Genomic DNA, 22,176 nt, shown 5'->3' on the forward strand with positions numbered 1-22,176 from the left:
TTAAAGTTTGGGAGAAATTTAGAGTACTGTTATTAAACTTAATTAAACCTTTTTTAAAAATAAAATAATGCAATATAAATGATTAATAGTGTTATTAAAATAAACTTAATTAAGCTTCTCTTCGTTATCCAATCATGAGCTTCTCCTTTTTCCTTGGAAATTCCAAATGAGATGTCCCGCGGAGCAGAATATGTTAAACTGTTCCCTTCTCTACGTCCGTCCCCGCAAGAGCGAAGACAGCGTGGAACACGTTTATTTATAATAATCCGCCGGTAAATTGTTCGAATTCCCTCTCGATTCGGCGTCGGCGAACTCTTTCGTGGAAAGGGAAAGCGAGCGGATGCTACACGCCTCGGCATCGTGGTCGAGCCGCAACCCTAAGCCGAACTAGGAGTCGTCGAGGGAAGATTCGCCTTTGGCGCCTCGATCAGCAAGGATGAATCCGTAATTGATCGAGAGAAGGCTGTTCGGGGGTTGACGCGAGGCCCAGGATTCACCGCTTTGGTGGCGCGGGGGGTGAATTGCGTCCGTGATTGCCGGCGATGGAAAGGTGGAATTGGTTTTGTTGGAGCCAAGGAATCTCCCCCTATGCCAACAATTTCGAGCCGGAGCTCTTCTCCCTCCCTTCCCCGATGCCTGAATGGCCTCAAGGTGAGATTTTTTCCCCCTTTGTTATTCTTCCATCATGTCGGAGATTTAGTCTATTTCGCGGATTTCGGATGCTTTTTCTTGCTATTTTGTGATTCTTTCTTTATTTACGAGACACCCGATGTGCCGCGCCCTTTAACACATTCCAAACAAGTGCTGTCTTTTAGGGATTGATCTTGTGATCGAGAGACGTTGGCTTCTGCCAATAATTATGGTTTGGGAATTTTTCGAGAAAAAGATCCATTCTCGTTTCAGGTTGTTCCTGAATTTGGTCGAGAACGCCTCGTTTGCACGCCTCTTGACAAATTCGCTTGCAATTTGCAATCTCCAGTTCGTTTATTCTTTAATGTTTTCCCAATTTTTGCCTTCAAATGCGTTCGCTTTCATCAACGTTTACTTCCTTGTTTGATTTGTCTCAGGATTTAACTTCTTATCAAACTAACCTTCCTAAATGCATATGCCCTCAATATGATGAATTTCTGTAGATGCAGAAGTAAATCTTTTTTATTATGCATGGATTTTGTCATACTATTATTGTTGTTTTACTTAGATTTGTGCTCTAAGCCGCCTCAGTTTTTAGGTGGAGAATTTGCTAAAGGAACAATATGCATTGGAGAACTGGAAGTTCTACAAATTACTAGGTTTGAGTGCATCTGGAATTGTCTTTCCCCGAAAGAAAAGGGCAAAGGAGCTGTATTCTATGAACCCTCATCGATACCAGATGGATTTTTCAGCCTCGGTCATTATTGTCAGCGTTGCGACCAACCTATACATGGTTCTCTTCTTGTTGTGAGAGAAAATGCACAATCTCAGCGGTTAACTGGCCTACCAGCTCTCGCGAAACCACTTGACTACGAACTTATTTGGAGTTCAGATGACATGCAAGAGGACTATGATTGTGGTTGTGGTTACTTCTGGCTTCCAATACCACCCGAGGGGTATCAGGAATTGGGCATGTTGGTTACTAGTGGACGAAACAAGCCATCCATTGAAGAAGTTAGATGTGTTCGAGTTGATCTTACTGATTCGAGCGAAGCTCATGAATTGATGATTGATATGGAAACGATTTTCCCACGTCTCCCTTGCCAAGTTTGGAAGACAAGACCTTCTTCTCGTGGAATGTTGGAAACTGGTCTTTCAGTAGGGACATTCTGTTGCAATACCGACGCAAGCTCTCAAGACATATTGAGTGCTCATTGTTTGAAGAACTTAGATTCTTCTCTAAAAGGGATGCCGAATTTAGAGCAGATCCATGCTCTCATTCAACATTACGGTCCAACTCTTATGTTTCATCCAAAAGAAGATTATTTTCCTTCATCAGTTTCATGGTTTTTCAAGAATGGTGCTACTCTCCATAAACAGGATGTTAAAGCAGGAGAGATCATAGATTCAAAAGGCTCAAACCTTCCGGTAGGTGGCCAAAATGATGGTGAATACTGGATAGATCTTCCCGATGATGATAGGGATAATTTTGTTAAGAAAGGTAACATAGAAACTGCTGAACTTTATGTTCATGTGAAACCAGCTCTAGGAGGCACTTTCACTGACATTGCAATGTGGATATTCTGCCCATTCAATGGCCCTGCTACAATCAAAGTCGGAGTGGTAAACTTTCCGCTAAGCAAAGTCGGGCAGCACATTGGCGATTGGGAGCATTACACTCTCCGGGTAAGCAACTTCAATGGTGAACTTTGGAGTATATATTTCTCCCAGCATAGTGGAGGGGAATGGGTTGATGCATCTGGCTTGGAGTTCTTTGCAGGCAACAAGGCCATAGTTTACTCCTCAAAGAGTGGCCATGCAAGCTTCCCTCACCCGGGAAACTACCTCCAGGGTTCTGAAAAACTGGGAATTGGTGTCCGAAACGATGCTGCTAGGAGCAAGTTTTTCATTGACTCCAGCACTAGGTATGAGATTGTTGCAGCAGAGTATCTTGGAGATGTTGTGGAAGAACCATTCTGGTTGCAGTACATGCGAGAATGGGGGCCAACTATAAAGTATAATTCGAGGTCTGAAATTGACAGAATTCTCAATTTTCTACCCTTCAATATCAGGAATACAGTAGAGAATATATTCAACAGTCTCCCAGTGGAGCTCTATGGGGAGGAAGGACCGACAGGACCCAAGGAAAAGAACAACTGGTTAGGTGATGAAAGATGGTGAACAAGGCTCCTTCAGAAATACACACAGACTTCGAAAGTTCGATATAGTTTTTGCTTGCATGTTGTAATAGAGATTTCTGGGGTATGAAATTTTCATTAGGTTAAGTACTATATTAGTTTACCAAATGAGAGTTGTGGCGCGTCCATCTTGCAAAGTTTTCATAGTTGGATGTAATTTGCTTAATTGTCCATTGAGCATTGCATTATTGCGATTGCGATATGATTTATGATCAGCACAAGGGTGGCTTGAGCAGATCAAGTCATTGACTTAGGTTTTTAGATCAAATCTTCTCATGCCAAGATTATTTTCTTTTTCCATTGCTGGTTGTATTTGTGAATGGATAAGATACTTGTAGATGATCAAGCAGTCCAGATTTACAGCTGCTTTTGTGTTCTGATAATTTGATCACATTGTAATATATATATCCACTATTGGCAAATGCATACTGTTCTTGGTAATTATATCTCAAATTCTTGTTTTTCTTTCTATACATAATTCTCGATTATATTTGTTTTCAGTCAGGAGAGATGAATGTTTCTTTTTTTTTCTTCTTCTTTTGGATGCAGTGAAGATTCAAATATCATCATGAATTTTGATAACTTGGACATGAATTCATTGGCAAACACTTGGAAACAATTCATCAACAACAACAACAACAAAAATGATTTCCACTTCTTCTAGTTTCTGAAAATGAAAAATCTGATTTAAATAACTGCTCTGTTTTTCAAAACACATGTTTTCTTGTTTAATTTGTAATCTCAAATAACAACACATCAAACTGAAGATTTATACATGGGTATGAGATTAATAAGTGATTAGTTTCCATTTGGATTTTTAAGTGACCAAATCTAAGCAACCAATTTATACATAAAATTAAAATTGATTAATTCGGTTTAATCGATTTCCAAAATTCAAAATTGAAATCAACTGATTTAATCAAAATAATTGATATTTTTTTAAAAAAAAAGAACTTTCAAAAAATTGAATTTCCGAATTAGTTCAGTTCAACCTCTTCATTATCAAATTCTATTTAATTAGTTTATTATACTCATGGTTAATAATAATAATACTAATAGCTAAGAATTATTGTTCTATTTGGAATATGAATGTTATATTTAGAAACTGTTGGAGCAATCCTTCCTAATATTTGATGCTAATTCTCTCTAGTCTTTGTGTTGATCTTTTCTTCTCTTGCCATTTTTAGTCTCTCATTATATAAATTAAGCCAACAACTTCCATCTTTTTCTCATCTCTTAATCACTATATCTATATATACATATATACATTCTAGTGATTCAGTTATATGATTCCGTTTCGACAAGAAGGAGAAGAAGAACACGAAGAAAAGTGATCGTTCGTATGATCATACGACTGAAAAATTAAGAAGATTTATATAATTTCGCTTCTACTCCTCCTGCTGTTGCTCCATTTTGTGTGTAAAGAGTCATCAGATATGTTGCAAGAAACAATGGAGCCAAGTCCTGAGGAACTCTTCATGGTTTGATCTAACTAACCATTCTTATCGATCGATTGAATCCTTTCAGATCTTAATTCGATAGCTTACATTCGAACCATAAGTTTTGCATGTTTCATCAATTCCTCCTAATGAAGAACACATTGTTAGTTTAAATGAATCCCAAATTCTTTATCGATCTATTTGTATTTGGTTGAATTGCCAAAGCTAGATCGATCGTCGTATACGAAGGTTGGCGTGCCAATTGTAGTGAGCAAGGATCGAATTTTATTCAACCAAAAGTTTTAGAGTTGATTGTTCATTTGTTTATGACTAACATTTGAGGAAGAGTTCTAAAGAGTAGATATTTAGTGAATAAATTGTTATTTTGAAAATTTTATATTTGGATGTGTTTTGTGGAAAAAGATAATATTTATTTGAATTTCGAGTCCTTTATTGAATAAATCGCAGGCGGGGATCTCCAGCCCCATCGCCGCGCAACTCTTCGACTTCTGCGACGACGGCGACGGCGACGGCGGCGGCGGAGGCGGAGGAGACGATCTGTTCCCGGCTTCCGAAGATCACCAGCTCCTCCTCCCGCTGCAGTATGAAGACATCGACGTGTCCTCGTCCTCCACATCCGCTGCCGCAGCCGCCGCCGCCGCCACCACCGACGCCGCGCCCAGCAGTCCGCCCCTCTGCTTCTCCCCCATCCCCTCCTTCTACGCCCTCCTCGACGCCTCTCCTCCTCCGCCGCAAGACGTGGCCGAGACCGACGTCGCGCCCTACCCTTCCTCCTCCTCCTCCAACTCCGCCTCCGTGCCACCGCTGCAGCCCGCGGGGGTGATGTTCTCCGCCCCGCCGCCGACCTACAACCTCGGCGACCCGTTCGACCACATCGGGGCCTACTCGCTCGACCCTGCCGCAGCCATGGCGTTCCCGGTCCAGGCGCCTGCTTTCCCCGACAACAGCTACTGCGCCGGGGGCATGGTGGCGCCGCCTCCGATGCCGGCGTGGGGGTTCCTCGACGGTAACGGCATGGGCGCTCTGTTCTGCGACGGAATGCAGGGGATCTACGGCGGAGGGAGGTCGGTGATCGAAGCCGGGACGTTAGCTCCGTGTGACGTGCAGGAGGGCGGCGTCCTGTCGTCGTACGGCCATGACGCGATGATGCCCGGCGTCTACAACTCCAACGACTTCCAGTTCCAGGTACCAGAAAACTAATTATTATTCACTTTACCCCTATGATTTTATAAAATTTTGAGTTTATCATTCCCCATAGTTTAGAAGAAGGCAATGCCTCCGGAATATAATTGAGTTGATTATGACGGAACAAATTTATTAAAGTGGATAAGGGTCAAATCTCAGTGAAATCGAGAAATATCTTCTCACATCGTAATCAACTGCAACTTCTCGATTTACCTCAGCACAGATAATCGTATGACTAAGGACGGAGCCACAATCAAACCTACCTGGGCTGTAGCCCGGGGGCTTGACGGCGTTAGAAAAGAGAAAAATTCTGATTTACTAGAGGAGAAAAGAGAAAATGAGAAGATTAGTCCGGGTGACGACACGTTCATGACCCACAGCTTGGGATCAACCCAAGTAAATTGCCCGGGCTGACTCTGCCATTGCATGGGATTGATCGTGTCGGGCCACTAGGGTGGCAGATTCTATCTACCTTAGAAAGAAACCATCCCTAGAAATTTAAAAACTATCATAAATAACTTAATTTTTAAACTTTTCATAATTAATGAAATAATATGTGTGGGTTATTTTCATTAAACAATATTATTAATAATTAGGAATATTTTCTAATAGCCTTAGGACTTGAGTTGGTTATGATGATACAGATTTACTGAAATAGGCAAGGATCGAATTCATGTGAAACAGAGATAATATCCTTTCTTGTCATGATTAATCATAATTTTTTTATTTATCTTCTCATAGATAATCGTACATTTTCTTTTTGGGTTGAAGGAGTGTTTTCTAGTATTATTAATTATTAAGAATGAATTGATAAAATAAAATGGCTTTTAAATCTAGGAGCAGAACATAAATTTCTAAAGTTCAGGGAGTAAAATGTAACTGTTTGAAAACTCAAAGGGGCATTAATACCTAATTGCCCCTCAAATTTCTCAATTTCAAAACTAACTCCTTTTCTCTTGTGAATACAAAACAGGGCCTTGGCGGCAACAACACGCAGCATCTAATGATGGGTTGCGCGGGCAACCGTCCACCGCCGGCGACGTCGACGTCCGACGTCGTGGCACCGCTAGAAGACTCTACCTCCTCGTACAAAGTCGGTAGGCTCTCGGTGGAGGAGAGGAAGGAGAAGATCCACAGGTACATGAAGAAGAGGAACCAGAGAAACTTCACCAAGAAAATTAAGGTAAAAGGCAAAAAGAAAAACACAAGCACAACTTTATTCATCAGAAAATGATTCAAGATGATAACTGCAGTACGCTTGCCGGAAAACCTTGGCCGACAGCCGGCCGCGAGTCCGCGGAAGATTTGCCAAGAACATCGACGAGGCCGGGGAGGTGACCACAAGGCTGAGCTCCAGCAGCAGCCACGAGTTCGACGAGGAAGAAGATGAAGTAATTCTCATTATCAATCAGCCACTTCAAATTGTCAGCACAAATACAAAGTTTATTCTATGATTAATTTTGCATTGCAGATGGTGATCAAGGAAGAAGACATTCTTGACTCCTCAGGGATCCTCGCACAAATGGATTCCTTCAAGTACAGTTACAGCACTGGCTTGGAATCCTGGATATCATTGCAGGAAAATCATATATAATTCAGAAATCTAATTTTTCTGCTGTTCTTGAGAAAATTAAGTTCGATCTTAATTTATCCTTTAATTGAAAAGCCAATAAGAGAGCTTGTTGCTATTGTTGTAACAATGAATTAATTAGGAGCCTTGTAATCTTACTGTATTCGTATTTAGTTGAGTGGAGATTTTGAGTGAGAATTAGAGTAAATTCTGTATGATTTAAGGAAAGATTCAGGCTACTTGGCGGCTCTGATTCGCCACTGTTGTAACAGTAACAATATTCATTTTTTTATCGATGAAATGTGTTTTAAATTCTCAAATTAAACACTTTTTTCTCATCATCATTTTGTAATCATATCATCAGCAATCAGTCAGTCAGATCTTCAAGTAACATTTGTTTGAATTTTCTGGCACTTGTGAAGAGTTGACTTTACATTAGCTTGTTGCTTTCCCTTGCTTCATCATTATCTCTCTTTATCTTGTAACTTTCTTGTCTCTCAATCTTTCACTGTTGATCTTTTCTTTGGGTAGATAGAGTAGAACTCAAGTAGGAGAAGAAAAAAAATCAGAGAGAGACTGCCAACTGAATTCTTTAGTTTGTTCTTATAATTTACCAAATCGTAAAGTCAATGCGAATATACGAGTAAAAATTCAATTTTGCTGTGATTTGTAAAGGAAAGATCGGAGTTTGAGGTTCCAATCACATGGTCGCTGAGCAGATTGACTTCCCATTGCTTCCTGCTCTAGTTCTTAACTTTCCTTTTTGACTTTTCTCCTGCCGCTGAAGCTTTCATTAATGGCGGATTGGGAGGTTACACTTGTCGACGTGATTTGATTGCCGTTTCCGTTTCCTTCTCAATTCTCAGCGAACTGCTCCTGTTCAACGCTCGATGCAGCAACTGAACAGATACAGTAATCTCATCTTCCTTTATACCTGTATTTTTCTCTCTCGCCAAAAAGAAAACTCGTCGTTTGTGTGTTCTTCTTGTTCATCCTTTCTGTCTCTGTTCTATGAATGGTTAAGTTTCAGCTTGTCGGTGGAGAAAGATGGCCTCTTTAAGGTGTGCAATAGAATTTCTAGTACTTTTTTTAACATTTATCTGTTCAAATTCTCAATCTGTTACAGCATCACAATTATGAAATCTGCATGTTTTCTGCATAATTATCATTGCAGCATCAAGGCCATGAAACTATAGTTCATGCTGTTCTTAGATCAGTATGGAAAACTATTCAGATATCGATTGTTCGGAAGTCAGATACAATTTGGAGAAGTTTATCAGCAAGCCACCTTTAGATTTGCATCCTAAACCACCAAAGTTCAGGAGAAGATTAAGGCAGATCCAAAAAACTCTACCTTTAAGCCATGAATTATCGAGTTTTTCTGAGTATATGTTCAGTATCAACCAACACCAAGTTAGGAAGACTACTCAAAGTATGATTGAGAATGAGTTCTTCGTTCGATCGGGAAATGTAGTCATGATACCTTCAGCTATATATGATCCTATAGAAGGCATGGCAAAGAGAATGAGCCTCAAAGAAAACTCAACTGTTTCTTCATCTAACTTCACATCATCACTTATTTACTGTGTTTGGAAGAACAATCTTCCCTATTTCGTGTTCACCGCCGATGATCATAGTTGTGAAACTTTTGTGGCAAGTCCTATGAAGCTCAAACCCTCTGAAAACAAGTCCTTGGATTATGTTTATAGCTTCCATTCACTGAAAGTGAACGGAAATTTATCGAACAAGAGTGTTACATATGCTCCACTTATTGTTGGAAAGATGACAGTGTCAAGTTCTCTCATTGTGAGCTTGAACAGATCCAAATTCATGGAGACTGAGTTTGTTTTGTTCGATTGTAAGGGAGAGCAATCAATGGAGAAGGATAAGTCTTCATCACAATCGAAAAAGCTTGCCACCATATTTCAACCAAGTAGTACACTGAAGCACAATACTAAACACAAGTTTGGTGCATCAGATTCTGATCAGTTTGGGTTCCTATCTCAAATGATCGAAGAATCGGAGTGCCAAGATCGTGTTGCGAATGGCCTTTCGCCGATCTTTGAGCTGGCTGCAATAGTTATTCGAGATTATGGATACAAAGAATCAAAAGGAGAAGCTTTTGGTGGTTGGGGCCTCAAGTTCCTTGAGAAAGTTGAATGTAAGCATTCCTTGAATGAGAATTGCCAAGAAAGGCATAAACACTTGAACGTTCTACTCCCAGCAGGACTACACGGTGGACCGATCATGAAAGACAGCGGTCCATCGAGTCTTATTGATCGATGGAAAGCCGGTGGACATTGTGATTGTGGAGGTTGGGATGTTGGGTGTCCATTGACAGTGCTGAAAAACCACTCAGTTTGTTCAAAGACAGAGTTGGAAGAGCACTGCATGCCCTTTGAACTGTTCATAGAGGTACATGAAATGATTCAATTTAGATTAAACTTTCTTTTTTGGCATGATTAATGTGGATTTAAATGCTAATTATGGATGTAATTTTCAGGGTAGAAAGAAGAGAGAGCCAGCTCTCAAACTGATGAATGTCAGCAAAGGCATTTATGTTGTGAACTATGAGCCCACTCTATCAGCTCTTCAGTCTTTTTCCATAGCAGTAGCTTTCATTCATTCTCATGAGACTGTGATCTGAATAATCTTTGTTTCTGTTCTTTGATCACTGTGTTTTTCTGTTCTTGTTTTTATTGTCAAAATATATTTTTTGTAAATGGTCCACTGAGCAACAACAGAGTCTCAACTAAAAAAAGTAAGAACTGTTCTTGAGAATCTCATCCAATTACTGTTTCAAAAGTTTTTTTTTAATGGAGAGGAAAAACTGCAAGTTGAATCTGACTCAGAGTGTGTTTGTGGAGTTGAGTAGGTTTCTGTCAGTGTGCAACCTGTTCAGATTGTGCTGGAATCTAGATGTTTTGATGTTGATTGTTCAATGTGTTTTGTTGGATTGGATTTGGGTCCGATCAATTTGAACCGAAAGACTAAGTCGCTCGGGCCGAACTCATCTATCTCGGCCGGTTTAAATGTTTGATGCATTAGACTGCGGCACGGGTATAGACTAGCTTGAATTTGTCCTAGCGAAAGATATGTCTTTGAGTTCGACTTATCAAAGGAAAAAAGAGATAATTTACAATAACAAAGATGTTTTTTTAAATCTCGACCTAATTATAAAGTTATTATCGTGATCTAAAGGTTATGGATTCGAGTTTCGAAAATAATCTCTTACAAAATAAATTCTTCCTTGATACCTCATGCTGAGAGGAGTTTGTACTTGACTGTCCCTTTCTGAACTGAAAGACTAAGTCGCTTGAGCCGAACTCATCTCTCTCGATTGGTTTAAATGTTTGATGCATTAGACTCCGACATGACCATAAACTAGCTTGAATTCGTCATAGCCAAAAATATGTCTTTTAAGTTCGACTTGTGACTTGTTGAAGGATAAAAGAGGTAATTTATAATAACAAAGATGTTTTTTTTTAAATTTTAGAGTAATGATAAAATTATTATCGTGTGATCTAAATATTATGAATTCTAGTTTTAGAAATAATCTCTTATAAAATAAAATAAGACGAAATATAATAGATTCTTCTGTGAGATACAACCTTGATAGGAATTTGCACGAGATGGTCCCTTTTTGTCTAATTTTTATTGTGGTGAGCTAAAATTTTAAAACATGTGGGTTTATTTAAAAACGGAGATGCCGAATTTATGGATTATTTGTAAAAATCCAAATTGAAAGGTGGCAATCGGAAAATAAAATTCTCTCTTTTTTTTGTTCGAATATTTATTTAATTGGGATCGGTGGAAGCCGCGTTGGAAAGCTGACGGCGGCATTCTCCGATTCGTATAAGCTCGACGGCGACGGCGACGGCGACGACCACGTGATCTGCTTCCTCTTACCGCCCGACACTCCAAATCCTGGCCTTTCCGCCTTCGAATCGTCGCCTATAGTTGCGCACGCCCAGCGGGCAACTCGAACCGGCGTTTGATTAGGCTTCTCTTTGCCTTGGAGCGATTCCTTCGTGGCCCAGGAATCCTTTCTCATGTTGCTTGTTTTCCGGATAAAAATATTGAAAAGTCATCTCAGGTCCTGGATTTCTCGTTCCTTGTTCTCGCTTATGCGAATCGATCTTAGTTTGGGAGATTTTGTTGATATTTCCACTTTATTGCGGGTTATCCCTTTTGATCACTTTCTGTTTGATTGATAAGATATAAAAATCCTATCTTGGTGTGTTCGGATCTCGATTCTAGGATTGGTTCGGAATAACTTTGCAGGTCGAGACTTCTTATTTTGCCTCTCTGTGTCTTGCGTAGAATCCGAGTCTTCATATATTTTTTTCCTTGTGTTGTTTGATTAGTGAATAATTCTTGGACGATAATTACCGAAGGGAACTTTCTTCTGAATTGTAGTTGTACTCTAGCTTAGGTAAGGATAACTAACTGTTTTTTTTTTTCGAATTTGGTTTTCTGTATAGAGCAAACACTTTGATCAGTGAGCATGCCTTGATATGTCCATGAAATTGGATGATGAATTATGATAGCAATTCTCTCCTGAATACATTCTTGATTTGGATGCTAAAGACTGATAGAAGTTCAGTCAAACCCACTTCTCATGCAGATAACTACTGCTTTTAGCGAGCCAATCTAATTTTCTTAGAGGTACCTCTTGTTGAAGTCTTCAAATAAGTGTTCTTCCCTGAGAGAGTTAGCTTCCATTGTTCTTACACCCAATCTAATTTTCCTTGATCGTTTGTCCCTACTTATTATGAGAGGTTAGAACAGTTTGCCGATGCATCAACAATATAAACATCATCATTAGTCTCAACTACATAGATTGTCTCCTCCATACTTTTAATAAGGCTATATCAAGCTGTGTGAGTTCCGATGGGTTTCACTTGGTTTATCTATAGCATTCTGACATAATTTTTCCTATCCTAGTGGGATTTGTTTACTATTTTTATGTTACTGGACAGAAACTTATTCTACTTGTGTGCTGACATAATTGTGTTGTTACATGTTAAAAAATTGCTGATGACATCTCCGAATTGCCTAGAACAAGAAATGGTCACATGGAAGTAAGTTTAACAGCTGATACCGAACATATCTTATTGTTTTTGTACAGACAATGCATAGATGGAAAGAAATGGAAACTCGGTTAGCATTACCAGCAGGGAAGGTAACTATAGAGCAACTCTGTAACTCTGGAAATTCTGGCATTATGCCATCATCTCTACCCCAGTTACCAATCACAGTGGAAGAAAGGTTCCTTGAACCACCAGATTCCCAACAGATTCCAGTGGATGAAATGGGGAATCCCTTGGTTTCTCCTTACAGTTCTTATGTTGCCAACGCTGGATATGTTCAAACCTTGCATTCATCACCATCAGGATTTTCTTCAGTTCATCATTATCCTCCAATACTTCCCCATGAGAGGCATACAAATGCAAATAATACTGCTATTAATGCTGGAAACTCTTTGCCAACCTACTCCTCACACAAAGGAGCTTTTCAAGCATCAACTGACAACTTCTCCAAAGGTCCAGTTGAAGTGACCTGGAGTCTAGATTCAGTTCAGGGAATTCTTAACTCAGATGATGACATTACTGGGAGTAAACCCATCCAAAGCAGCTCGGTTATGATGACTGATGATCTTAGTAAGCAAAAAGAATGGTGGAACAATATTGAGAATGAAGACTGGAAAGAGCTTCTTAGTGACATAGAATCTCAACCAAAGGTGCTTGCTTTATCTATAAGCTAAAGAAGTTTGATTATAGCATGCTAAGAAAAATTTACATAGTCCATCTCATTATATTTCATATTAGCATTGATAATCTATTTGCTAGCTGAATCTTAATCTATGGCCTTTTTGATTGAAGCTGAAGGCTTGTTCAAAAGATCATATAGGCCAATTTTAGTTATATACTCAATTGTATTCTTTTGTAGAATGATTTTTAATTGAACTAGGTTCAATTGTGAACAAATTAATTTTATTAAAACAGCATAAGGAAGAATGATATTGGTTGGCTTTCCTTCCTCCTCCTCCACATTTGCATGAGATTACAGAGAGAGAAGAGAGAGATCATATGATACCAATTGACAAGTGGCAGGACCAATGATTGGATTTTCTGTACAATGTTCATATGGTTGTGTGAATGTGCAATGAGTAGTAGAAGGAGATCTGACAAGGTGCAATGACAAATTGAGTGAACCCTAAGTGGATGAGAAAAGAAAGATCACCTAGTAGCTCACTTACTTTTCGTGGTTGGTCAGACTTTGTATCACTTGAGACAAGCTTAATCAAAGGCAAGATATGGACTGTAGATGTTTTGTCTCAAGCATCACGAGTAAACAATTAAGGTCTGTTTGTGCCGATCTAGTTCCAATTTTGGTCCACTAGCGGTTTCTTTAATGCTGATTGACACAATGTAATTTGATATGCTAGAGATTGCACAAGGACTGAAGTCACTGGATATGTAGTTCAGTAATCATCTTTGGTTGTTTCATTGACACATGAACTTCCATATCAAATCTACATTATAGTTCTGTTGTTTAAGGTAGCAACTGATCTATCTTTAGGTTGTTTACCCGGCTGCACAAACCTCCCAGAATATATCTGTTCTCCATTCACAAACTTATCAGTCTGTTCCATCTCATTCTGGAGATCTTACAGCTGTCACTAGTCCATCGTCTACTACTGCTGCTGCTGCTGCGGTCAAGCCACGTATGAGGTGGACTCCAGAACTGCACGAATGCTTCGTAAATGCTGTCAATCAACTTGGCGGTGGTGAAAGTACACTCAATCCATTATGCCTGTTCTTTTAGTTTATTGTTGGTATTCTAGTTTTCATATTCATCATTTTATACTGTACCTTCAGAAGCTACTCCTAAAGGAGTACTGAAACTCATGAAAGTGGAAGCTTTGACGATATACCATGTGAAGAGTCATTTACAGGTTCACTTTTTTGTCCTTTTTGAATAATTATTTACTGTATGACATTTGCCATACCATGGTTAATAGGTCTTTTTTCATTTTCTCATTTTGTTTCAGAAATACAGAACAGCTCACTATAGCTCAGATTCATCAGAAGGTTAGTTGAAGTTATTTGTTTGTGCTTCCATTTTTGACCATTTCTTTTGATGGCATTTGTTCATTTTCCTATGGTGTAAATACTTGTTTGTTTGTGGTTCTGCTGAATAATGTTAAGAGATCAAACAGAGTTTGGATTGTGTTGTGTTTGATTTTAATTTTCCTTGATGCATCAGGGATATCAGAAAAGAAGGCAACTCAGAGTGAGGAATTCCCTGCTATAGATCTCAAGAAGTGAGTTAACTGTTGCCTCATAAATGATTCTTGAAGTATAATCTTATGGGCATTTTAAACATTTTATTATTATTATTATTTGTTTTTCGAGAAGTACCTCATTGTGTGTTGAGTACTATCTAAAGGGGAAATGAAGCGTTAACTAAAAAGATGTGAATAATGATCCACTTCATTGAGAATTCACCATTTCTGGTCGCCTATGTTTTGTAAAGTATCTATACATCTGGTTGCTAATTCTCATTTGAATGAAATGCATATCAATTTTCCTGTCTTTAACTTCACTGATAAATGTAAAATAAAGAAAACACAGATATTTTACTAATAATATTCAACTAACAGTTCCCATTCAATGCCATATTTTGCTTATACATGTCATCCATTATGATAAAAAGTGATATATTATTTGAGGCTAATTTCAGTTTTCAGCATATTTTGTACACTTTAATGTAATCTTAATATAGCAAAACAAAGAATTATTAGCCGCATCTTATCCTTGCTTTTCTAGCCAATAGAGGTCACAAGCTGTCTTGTTTAAATGATTTGCCTTGTATCCTATCTTGTTTCAGAGGCTTTGATCTAACCGAGGCATTGCGGCTTCAGATGGAAGTTCAAAAACGGCTTCATGAACAACTTGAGGTACAGTTTCTCATTCAGTAGCGAACAACTTGTGTCCTATATCTTTCTTTGCCCCTGTGACATGATCAAGGCAATGAACTTGTTGAATTTCATGTAGTATCTTCCGCGATAAACTTTAGTTACATGGCATGTGCTTTGTACATACACAAGGGACGTGTTTGATGTTGGACAGTGACATATAGGACAATGATCAAGATGACTTTTCGTGCAATTTTCGCACGTTATAATTTTAAATATAGATCCTAAGCGTATCATTACTAAGGCAGATTTGAAATCTCCAATGGTTGATTCTACAACTCATTTTCAAAAAATAGTAGAGCCTATTCTTATATAGTTCCTTGTTTCCTGATAATTTCTGGTAGCCAACATAGAGCACTGCAGTCGTTTAATGTTCGACTAATTCAGTGCCATCAGCATCATTACATGCTATATGAATCTTATTCATCTTTTCTGTCATTATTTTCCACAGATTCAGAGAAACCTCCAACTCAGAATTGAGGAGCAAGGGAAGTACTTGCAGATGATGTTTGAGAAGCAATGCAAGTCAACCATGGACAAACTCCATGTTCCTTCCACTGCAGAAGAGCCATCAAGTGCATCTTCTGATCATCTGCCGACTCGCATGACTATCGAAACCGAGAGCTCCATTGATCCAAAGAAAGCAGAAGAAAGCCTCAGGCAAGTAGTTACCAAAAGGAAGATGCCTGAAGTTGATCCTTCTTCGTCTGGCAAATGCTCAAGGGCCAAGGATGATGAGCTATGAATTCTAAGATGTCGCGGCGGTGGCGGCGGTGGCGGCGCCGGCATGTAAAAGATCTTTAGCAAGGTTATATATGACGAAGAGCCACCAACAAGATAGGATTTCTTGATGATTATGGCTAGTTTTTGAGTGAGGGTGTAGATTTTTCAGCCTCACCTTAAGATGGTGGCAGGTTTTAAGAAAATCATTTCATGAAGTCATGCAAACATCCAATGTCCCTTTGTGAAGACTGAAAATTTTATAGTAATTATTGCATATCTGTAGAGCTGTCAAACGGGCTAACCTAGGATGGAGCGGGTTAATCTGCTAGAAATTCGTTATATGGCAGGACGGGCCGATCCACCAACTTGACGGGTTAAAAAATTTTCAACACAACTTAACTTAAGGCGGGTCGCGTATTAGGTGGGTCAATCCATGGGTCTATCAAAAAATAAAAAATATTAAAATTTTTAAATTTGGATTGTAGTTTAAATGGATAAGTTGAAGATTTTAAATTTAGATTGCGATTTAGATGGATCAAATTTACTAATTTATTAAATATTTTATTTAATTTTAAATTTTAAAGAAAAAAATAAAATTTGTAATCCGTGGGCTAATCCACGCGGGTCGTGGGTCCAGACGGATCAATCCACCTGAATCCATTTTAAAATAAGTTCATAAAATTTCAATCTAACTCGTTTAAATTATTTGACGGGGTAGACTAATCGGACGGGCCAACCCAAATTGACAGCTTTACATATGTGTAGGTATTTTTTTAAAATATTATTTATAAAACTCAAAATTAAAAATATATTTCAGCACTAAGTTTAATCATTTTTTAAAAAATTTATATGATTTATTAAAATGATTTTAAAAAATGCTAATATTGCAAGGTAAAAAAATAATTTACTATAAAAAAACCGAAAATGTTAGCGGCCGGGCCGGGTCATTCTTTTAGGTATATGTAACGGTGGACGAGGGCGATGACGGAAGCACTTGCGTGCCTCTCTCTTCTACCGGTTCGAAGGCGATAGAGGCGGAGAGAAGGAAGGAAGATGGCGGAGACGGCGGCGGCGAGCGCTGGGGCGGAGGGTGGAGACGGCGTGCCCCATCCGTTGCAGAGGAAGTGGACGTTCTGGTTCGATAACCTATCCAAGTCTAAGCAGGGCGCAGCCTGGGGTTCCTCACTTCGCCAGGTCTACACCTTTGACACCGTCGAGGAGTTCTGGTGGTGCGATCTCTCTCTCGCTCGATTTTACTCGAGATTTTACCTCTGATCTATAAAATTAAACTTGCGTTCGATGATTCGTCTTTTGAATTCCTGTTATTGATTGATCCCCCTGCCCCTTTAGGTTCAAATTTGTTTTTGGTTCAGATTTGGATAATATCTGTGTTCTCACAACCCTAGTTATTGATTGATTTTAGATCATGATCAATCCCCTATGTTATCATTAAATTTAGGTGCAGCTCAAAATAATAAAATGTGAGCAAATAGGCGGAGATGATATGGATATGTTCAAAGGCGCCTATTAGATTCTATAGTTAGAAGAGAAATGGATCATCATAGAAGGTAAACAAAATTTTAGTTAATCTAATTAAAAAATAATTGATTTGAGTATTAATAATGACATTGTCTTGATTTGAGCTTAATGAAGGATAAGAAAACATGCTACTGACCTAAAATAGATGGGACAAATTCATTTTGATGGCGATGCGGAATGAAATTTTTTGGATGTGCATTTGAGAAAAATCTTCAAACTCGTAAATTAAGATCTTTTCTAATACCTGAAGCTGTTTGGGATTATGGCCACTTAGTGAACCTTGAAATGTTATTAATGGTACTTTGGCAGTCTTATGATTTCCTACTCTATGCAAAACTATTCAGGTTCAGTCTGGAAATCTTTGGAATCATTTTCTTCACATCCTTCTAAATAGCTGAAACTATCATCCTCTTAAATTGTAGTATTGTATGTATGAGTCTTTTGCTTAATGCCAGCTGTTACATAAGATGGGATGCACATCAATTGAATCAGATGCAAAAAAATAGAACTTAGAATACTTGTATGGTGCAACAATGCATAGATAAATGAACTTAAATCTACATATTTAGAATTATTAATGATTGGTAATTAGAAAATTGGATTTTATTGTTCTTAGAAATAAATTATTAACACATTGTTACAAGTTGGTCATTTGCCTATAGAATGGTATGACTTTTTTTCAAAAGCTTGCTCCTAGATGCTCTTTTTCTTTTCCTGGTAAATAATCAACTTCAAACTCTTTTGGTAAAACATAAATCTTGTGTGGTAATTTAATTCTAAATCCAAAGGATAGGAGTGGAAGCTCATTGCATTATGAGATTTCTGAGTTCCTTAGCCTCCTTGGCTATTATTACTCAAGAACAATTGGAGGATACATAATATCATGATGACTAGATGTTCTTAAATGGTTAAATAAATGCCATTCACCATCTTGTTCTAAAATGAATACTATTCATTTTTTTCATAGTTCCAATTTGCTTAATGATTGGCATATTTTGTTCTGCTTTTGCAGCTTGCATGATCAAATATTTCACCCCAGCAAATTGATTGCTAATGCTGACTTCCACTGTTTCAAGACTGGGATAGAACCCAAATGGGAAGACCCTGAATGCGCAAATGGTGGAAAATGGTCTTTTGTATGTACTAGCAAGGGCTCTCTTGACAACATGTGGCTAGAGACGGTGCGTCAATTGCTTTTTGTTCCTTTTGGAGAAACTTTTTTTTTGGTTTGGATATTATCTCCATGTTTTAAGTATTCGAAAACATTATAGTTTGGAGCACAAAAAATTACAACCCAACATTGATTCATGGTTTAGAAAATTGATTATACAGTTGATGGCTTTGATTGGAGAGCAATTTGATGAAAGTGAGGAGATCTGTGGAGTTGTTGCTAGTGTGCGCCAAAGGCAGGACAAGCTTGCATTGTGGACCAAGGCTGCAAACAACGAAGCTGTTCAGGTACTCTCAATCAACTTGAGAGCTGTATGCTATATTTTTAGCAAAATGAAATGTTATACAACATTATGTTTCTTGCGGGTAGATTCTCAATTTAAATACAAATTTATGATATATTCTACTGTTTTATTGCTTATCCTTTTCTAGCTATATTTGTACTAAGATATGTAATGTGGTATACTTATTTTACTTTCATGCTTGTTAATGGTTTGTGATTAACCAAGTGGTGTACCTTGGTTCTTTACCAGCTACTTTTCTGGTGTTATTGCAGAAGGAAAATCCTTATCTTTCTGCTTTTGTTCGAAGCCTCATGATGTATTAAATGTATTCATAGTACAACCAGAGTTAACTCAGATGTATTCACTTGTCCTGCTTACTCAATTTTAGACTTTTAGCCTCGGGTTAATTCAAGGATGACTACTTGAGGGCCAATTTGAACAATTTAGCTTAGTTCCACTAAAACAAAGCCCTCCCAGCCTATCTTGGTCAATGAACAATTTCAGGATTTAGTAAAGCCTTATTGATTTTCTTTTCTTTTCTGTAGTGACATAGTCATGCATTTTAGTGTATTAGAAGCTTTATTTCCTTGCAGTATCAAGCTAACTCGATGAAGTCATTTTGTGCAGATGAGTATCGGAAAGAAGTGGAAAGAAATCATCGACTTCAAAGATAAGATTGCCTACAGCTTCCACGTACATACCCTCACAACTTGTATCTCTAATATGTTGTCTATTATCTTATGCCATGAGCTTCCGTGCATTTTGCAATAGAACTGGATCCATTTTTTGAACAATTTTATCAAATTTACTAGTTCCTCTGAATGAGATAACAATACATCCAATTTTAATATTCATTAATTTGATCTTATTTACTGTTTGGTTTAGGATGACTCCAAAAGGGACAAGTCAAGCAGAGGCGGTCGTTACAATGTCTAAACGATGTTGTCAGGTAGCCATGAAGTCTATCACTAGTTGATTATTTCAACGTTTTGTACCCAAACACTTTGAAAATCCCCCAGTTTGTCTTTCAAAAATTGCTCAGTGACTGCTACTGTTAATTTAATACTTTATTATGAGTTTGTCAATGTTGCCTGCATTTGATTACAATCCTAGGCCATAAATAATTCTGGAAGACTCATGAAACTTCGCTGTAAATCCAGTGACAGTTATATCTACACCTTCAATCAAAAGCAACTTCTCCCTTGTTATCCTCCACATGAAATAGAAAAGAACTCTGCAGTTGCACTTCAACCAAGGAATCCAATCTTAAATAAACTTGGACAAATATCAAAAGGTGCCCATCATTTGCATTTTCATCAGAGCATCCCATTTTTAATTAAATTTAAATGGATGTTTCATTTAACATGAACTATCTAAAATATTCTTACTCTATATTTTGATTTAAAAATTTATATTTAATTAGATTTAAGGATTTAGGGATTGTTCTTTTACACATTGTAGAAGTTAGCATATAATATTCATTTGAAAGGTAATGGGTGTTATTTGAAAGGTAATGGGTGTTATGAAGTCCTTTGTTTTATTTTAATTTTTGAAATATTGTTTGAATTAAGTTATAAGAACAAAATCAAAATGATATAAAATCATTATTGTATAAGTTAACAATTAACCTCTACATGTGGAAGTTACTTGCTAATATTTATATTGTGATTCGTATTCAAATAATGTTGATAAAATATATACTCGTCAGAAAATAATATCACAATAATATGATATTAGTTTAACTCATCACAGAACATATTAACAATAAAATAAATCAATCTTTAAGATTGAATTCATCATAGATTATAATATGAAAATTTGTCTTTAAAATAAGATAATGAGCCCTAGATTATCACTCAAAATGAGTGAAATATAGTTCAAATCTTAAATTAAGTTCAGAAACATAAATTTTGAATTAAAATATGAAGTATGAATATTTCAGACACTTCTTGTTAAATGAGATGTTTATTTGACTTCAATTAGAATATAAAAAGGGGCAGTCCGGTGCACGAAACTCCCGCCATGCGGGGTCCGGGGAAAGGATCCATTGTACGCAGCCTTACCTTGTCTTTGGCAAGAGGCTGTTTCCAAGATTTGAACCCGTGACCTCTAGGTCACATGGCAGCAACCTTACCGTTGCGCCAAAGCTCCCCTTCCGACTTCAATTAGAATATGATGATGAAAATATAAATGATGGACATTTTTTTTATCCAATAAACTAAGTTCTCAATGATTTAAATCTAAAGCCTTTAGGAACTAAGATCCTTAATTAAATTGTATTATTTGTATATGAGAGTGAAGTTGAATGGTCTTCCCTCAAAGTTGGTTGAATCTCCCCCTTGCCTTCATTTGCACTGTCCATTGTCTTATTTGACTTAGCATATACTCCATGGCCAATAGAGGTGTCATATGGTCCATTGTTACTTTGTTACAAGGCAACACTTATTGCTCCTTGGTAGATTAATTTTTCTGATCAAATGCTGTTGTTACTAGTATTTGAAAATGTCATCTTGTGTCCCCGGGGCAATGGTGCAATGGTAGGACATCCGGATTGTGACCTAGGGACCCGCGGTTCGATCCTTAGTTACGGCGTATTTGTAGAAATTTTTCTCCAAATGGAAAACGCAATCAAAGGATGTTGGACATCTGAATTGGCCGCCGTATGCGCTTTCCGATTTATCCTGGTGGTCGGTGGAAAACTTTCGTGGGACCGGACCACTTTCTGATTTACCCTAGTGGTCGGTGGGAAATTTCCGTGAAACCGGACCGGCCACCCAAAGATTGAGTCCATGCGATTTATTAGGATTTATCCTTTTTTTTTTTTTTGAAAATGTCATCTTGCTAGTTATTCAAACATCATTCCGATAGCAATAAGTGCCCTTACTTTCGGATTAAGTCGGCAAGTGGTTGGGCGTATGCCATGCCATGCCATGCATTTTGTTAAACCTGTTATTTTATAAAAGAGACATTGAGCCCATTCACCGATGCTTCTGGATATGCATGAATCTTCTGTTTATTGTTTATTATGTTTTTGTTAGGACCAAACGCTAAACACACTTTAAGGACTAATATGTTTGATTTATTTTTTTAAAAAAAATAATAAAAAATAAAATTTATCATCCTAACTATCTCACATGATTAATCTCATAATCATCCCCAGAGCAGTGATGCAACGATAGGATATCCAAGTTATGACTCAGGGATCCACGATTTGATCCTCAGCTATGGCGTATTTATAAGAATTTTCTTCCAAATAGGGTACGCAATCAAATGATACTGGACATCTGGATTGCCCACTGTATGCGCTTCCCGATTTACCCTGGTAGTCGGTGGAAAACTTTCGTAGGACCGGATCGGCCATCCTCAGGGATTGAGTACATGAGATTGACTGGGATTTATCATTTTTTACCCTGGTGGTCGGTGGAAAATTTTC

The 22,176-nt window shown here is 37.9% G+C and overlaps 5 protein-coding genes across 6 annotated transcripts; all 5 read left to right on the top strand.

The window, feature by feature from the left end:
• Positions 1-309: 309 nt before the first annotated feature.
• Positions 310-2,999, top strand: LOC141825627 (hypothetical protein At1g04090-like). The gene is made up of 2 exons (XM_074713013.1): positions 310-651; positions 1,229-2,999. The coding sequence occupies exons 1-2, from the start codon at positions 543-545 to the stop codon at positions 2,809-2,811; spliced, it is 1,692 nt and encodes a 563-aa protein (XP_074569114.1). The 5' UTR covers positions 310-542; the 3' UTR covers positions 2,812-2,999.
• Positions 3,000-4,264: 1,265 nt separating this feature from the next.
• Positions 4,265-7,067, top strand: LOC141822946 (uncharacterized). Its single transcript, XM_074710242.1, has 5 exons — positions 4,265-4,309; positions 4,736-5,473; positions 6,399-6,656; positions 6,727-6,864; positions 6,945-7,067. Exons 1-5 carry the CDS (start codon positions 4,265-4,267, stop codon positions 7,065-7,067), a joined length of 1,302 nt encoding a protein of 433 aa, XP_074566343.1.
• A 703-nt stretch (positions 7,068-7,770) lies between these two features.
• Positions 7,771-9,783, top strand: LOC141825577 (uncharacterized). The gene is made up of 3 exons (XM_074712956.1): positions 7,771-8,104; positions 8,218-9,458; positions 9,547-9,783. The coding sequence occupies exons 2-3, from the start codon at positions 8,262-8,264 to the stop codon at positions 9,688-9,690; spliced, it is 1,341 nt and encodes a 446-aa protein (XP_074569057.1). The 5' UTR covers positions 7,771-8,104; positions 8,218-8,261; the 3' UTR covers positions 9,691-9,783.
• A 1,242-nt stretch (positions 9,784-11,025) lies between these two features.
• Positions 11,026-15,806, top strand: LOC141825321 (protein PHOSPHATE STARVATION RESPONSE 2-like). 2 transcript variants are annotated; one of them, XM_074712709.1, is made up of 8 exons: positions 11,026-11,139; positions 12,175-12,786; positions 13,629-13,842; positions 13,928-14,004; positions 14,101-14,140; positions 14,316-14,373; positions 14,940-15,009; positions 15,479-15,806. In XM_074712709.1, exons 2-8 carry the CDS (start codon positions 12,178-12,180, stop codon positions 15,770-15,772), a joined length of 1,362 nt encoding a protein of 453 aa, XP_074568810.1. In that variant the 5' UTR covers positions 11,026-11,139; positions 12,175-12,177; the 3' UTR covers positions 15,773-15,806. The 2 variants fall into 2 exon arrangements, with proteins under 2 accessions (XP_074568810.1, XP_074568811.1); XM_074712710.1 differs by having other exon boundaries at positions 11,040-11,129.
• Positions 15,807-16,732: 926 nt separating this feature from the next.
• LOC141824003 (eukaryotic translation initiation factor-like) lies at positions 16,733-19,828 on the top strand. Its single transcript, XM_074711220.1, has 5 exons — positions 16,733-16,979; positions 18,302-18,470; positions 18,622-18,747; positions 19,371-19,436; positions 19,629-19,828. The coding sequence occupies exons 1-5, from the start codon at positions 16,804-16,806 to the stop codon at positions 19,677-19,679; spliced, it is 588 nt and encodes a 195-aa protein (XP_074567321.1). The 5' UTR covers positions 16,733-16,803; the 3' UTR covers positions 19,680-19,828.
• The last annotated feature ends 2,348 nt before the right edge of the window (positions 19,829-22,176 follow it).

Source organism: Curcuma longa, chromosome 3 (assembly GCF_044706935.1).
Source record: "Curcuma longa cultivar G26 ecotype Majalengka, Jawa Barat chromosome 3, ITB_CL_G26_1.1, whole genome shotgun sequence".
Taxonomy (NCBI): domain Eukaryota; kingdom Viridiplantae; phylum Streptophyta; class Magnoliopsida; order Zingiberales; family Zingiberaceae; genus Curcuma; species Curcuma longa.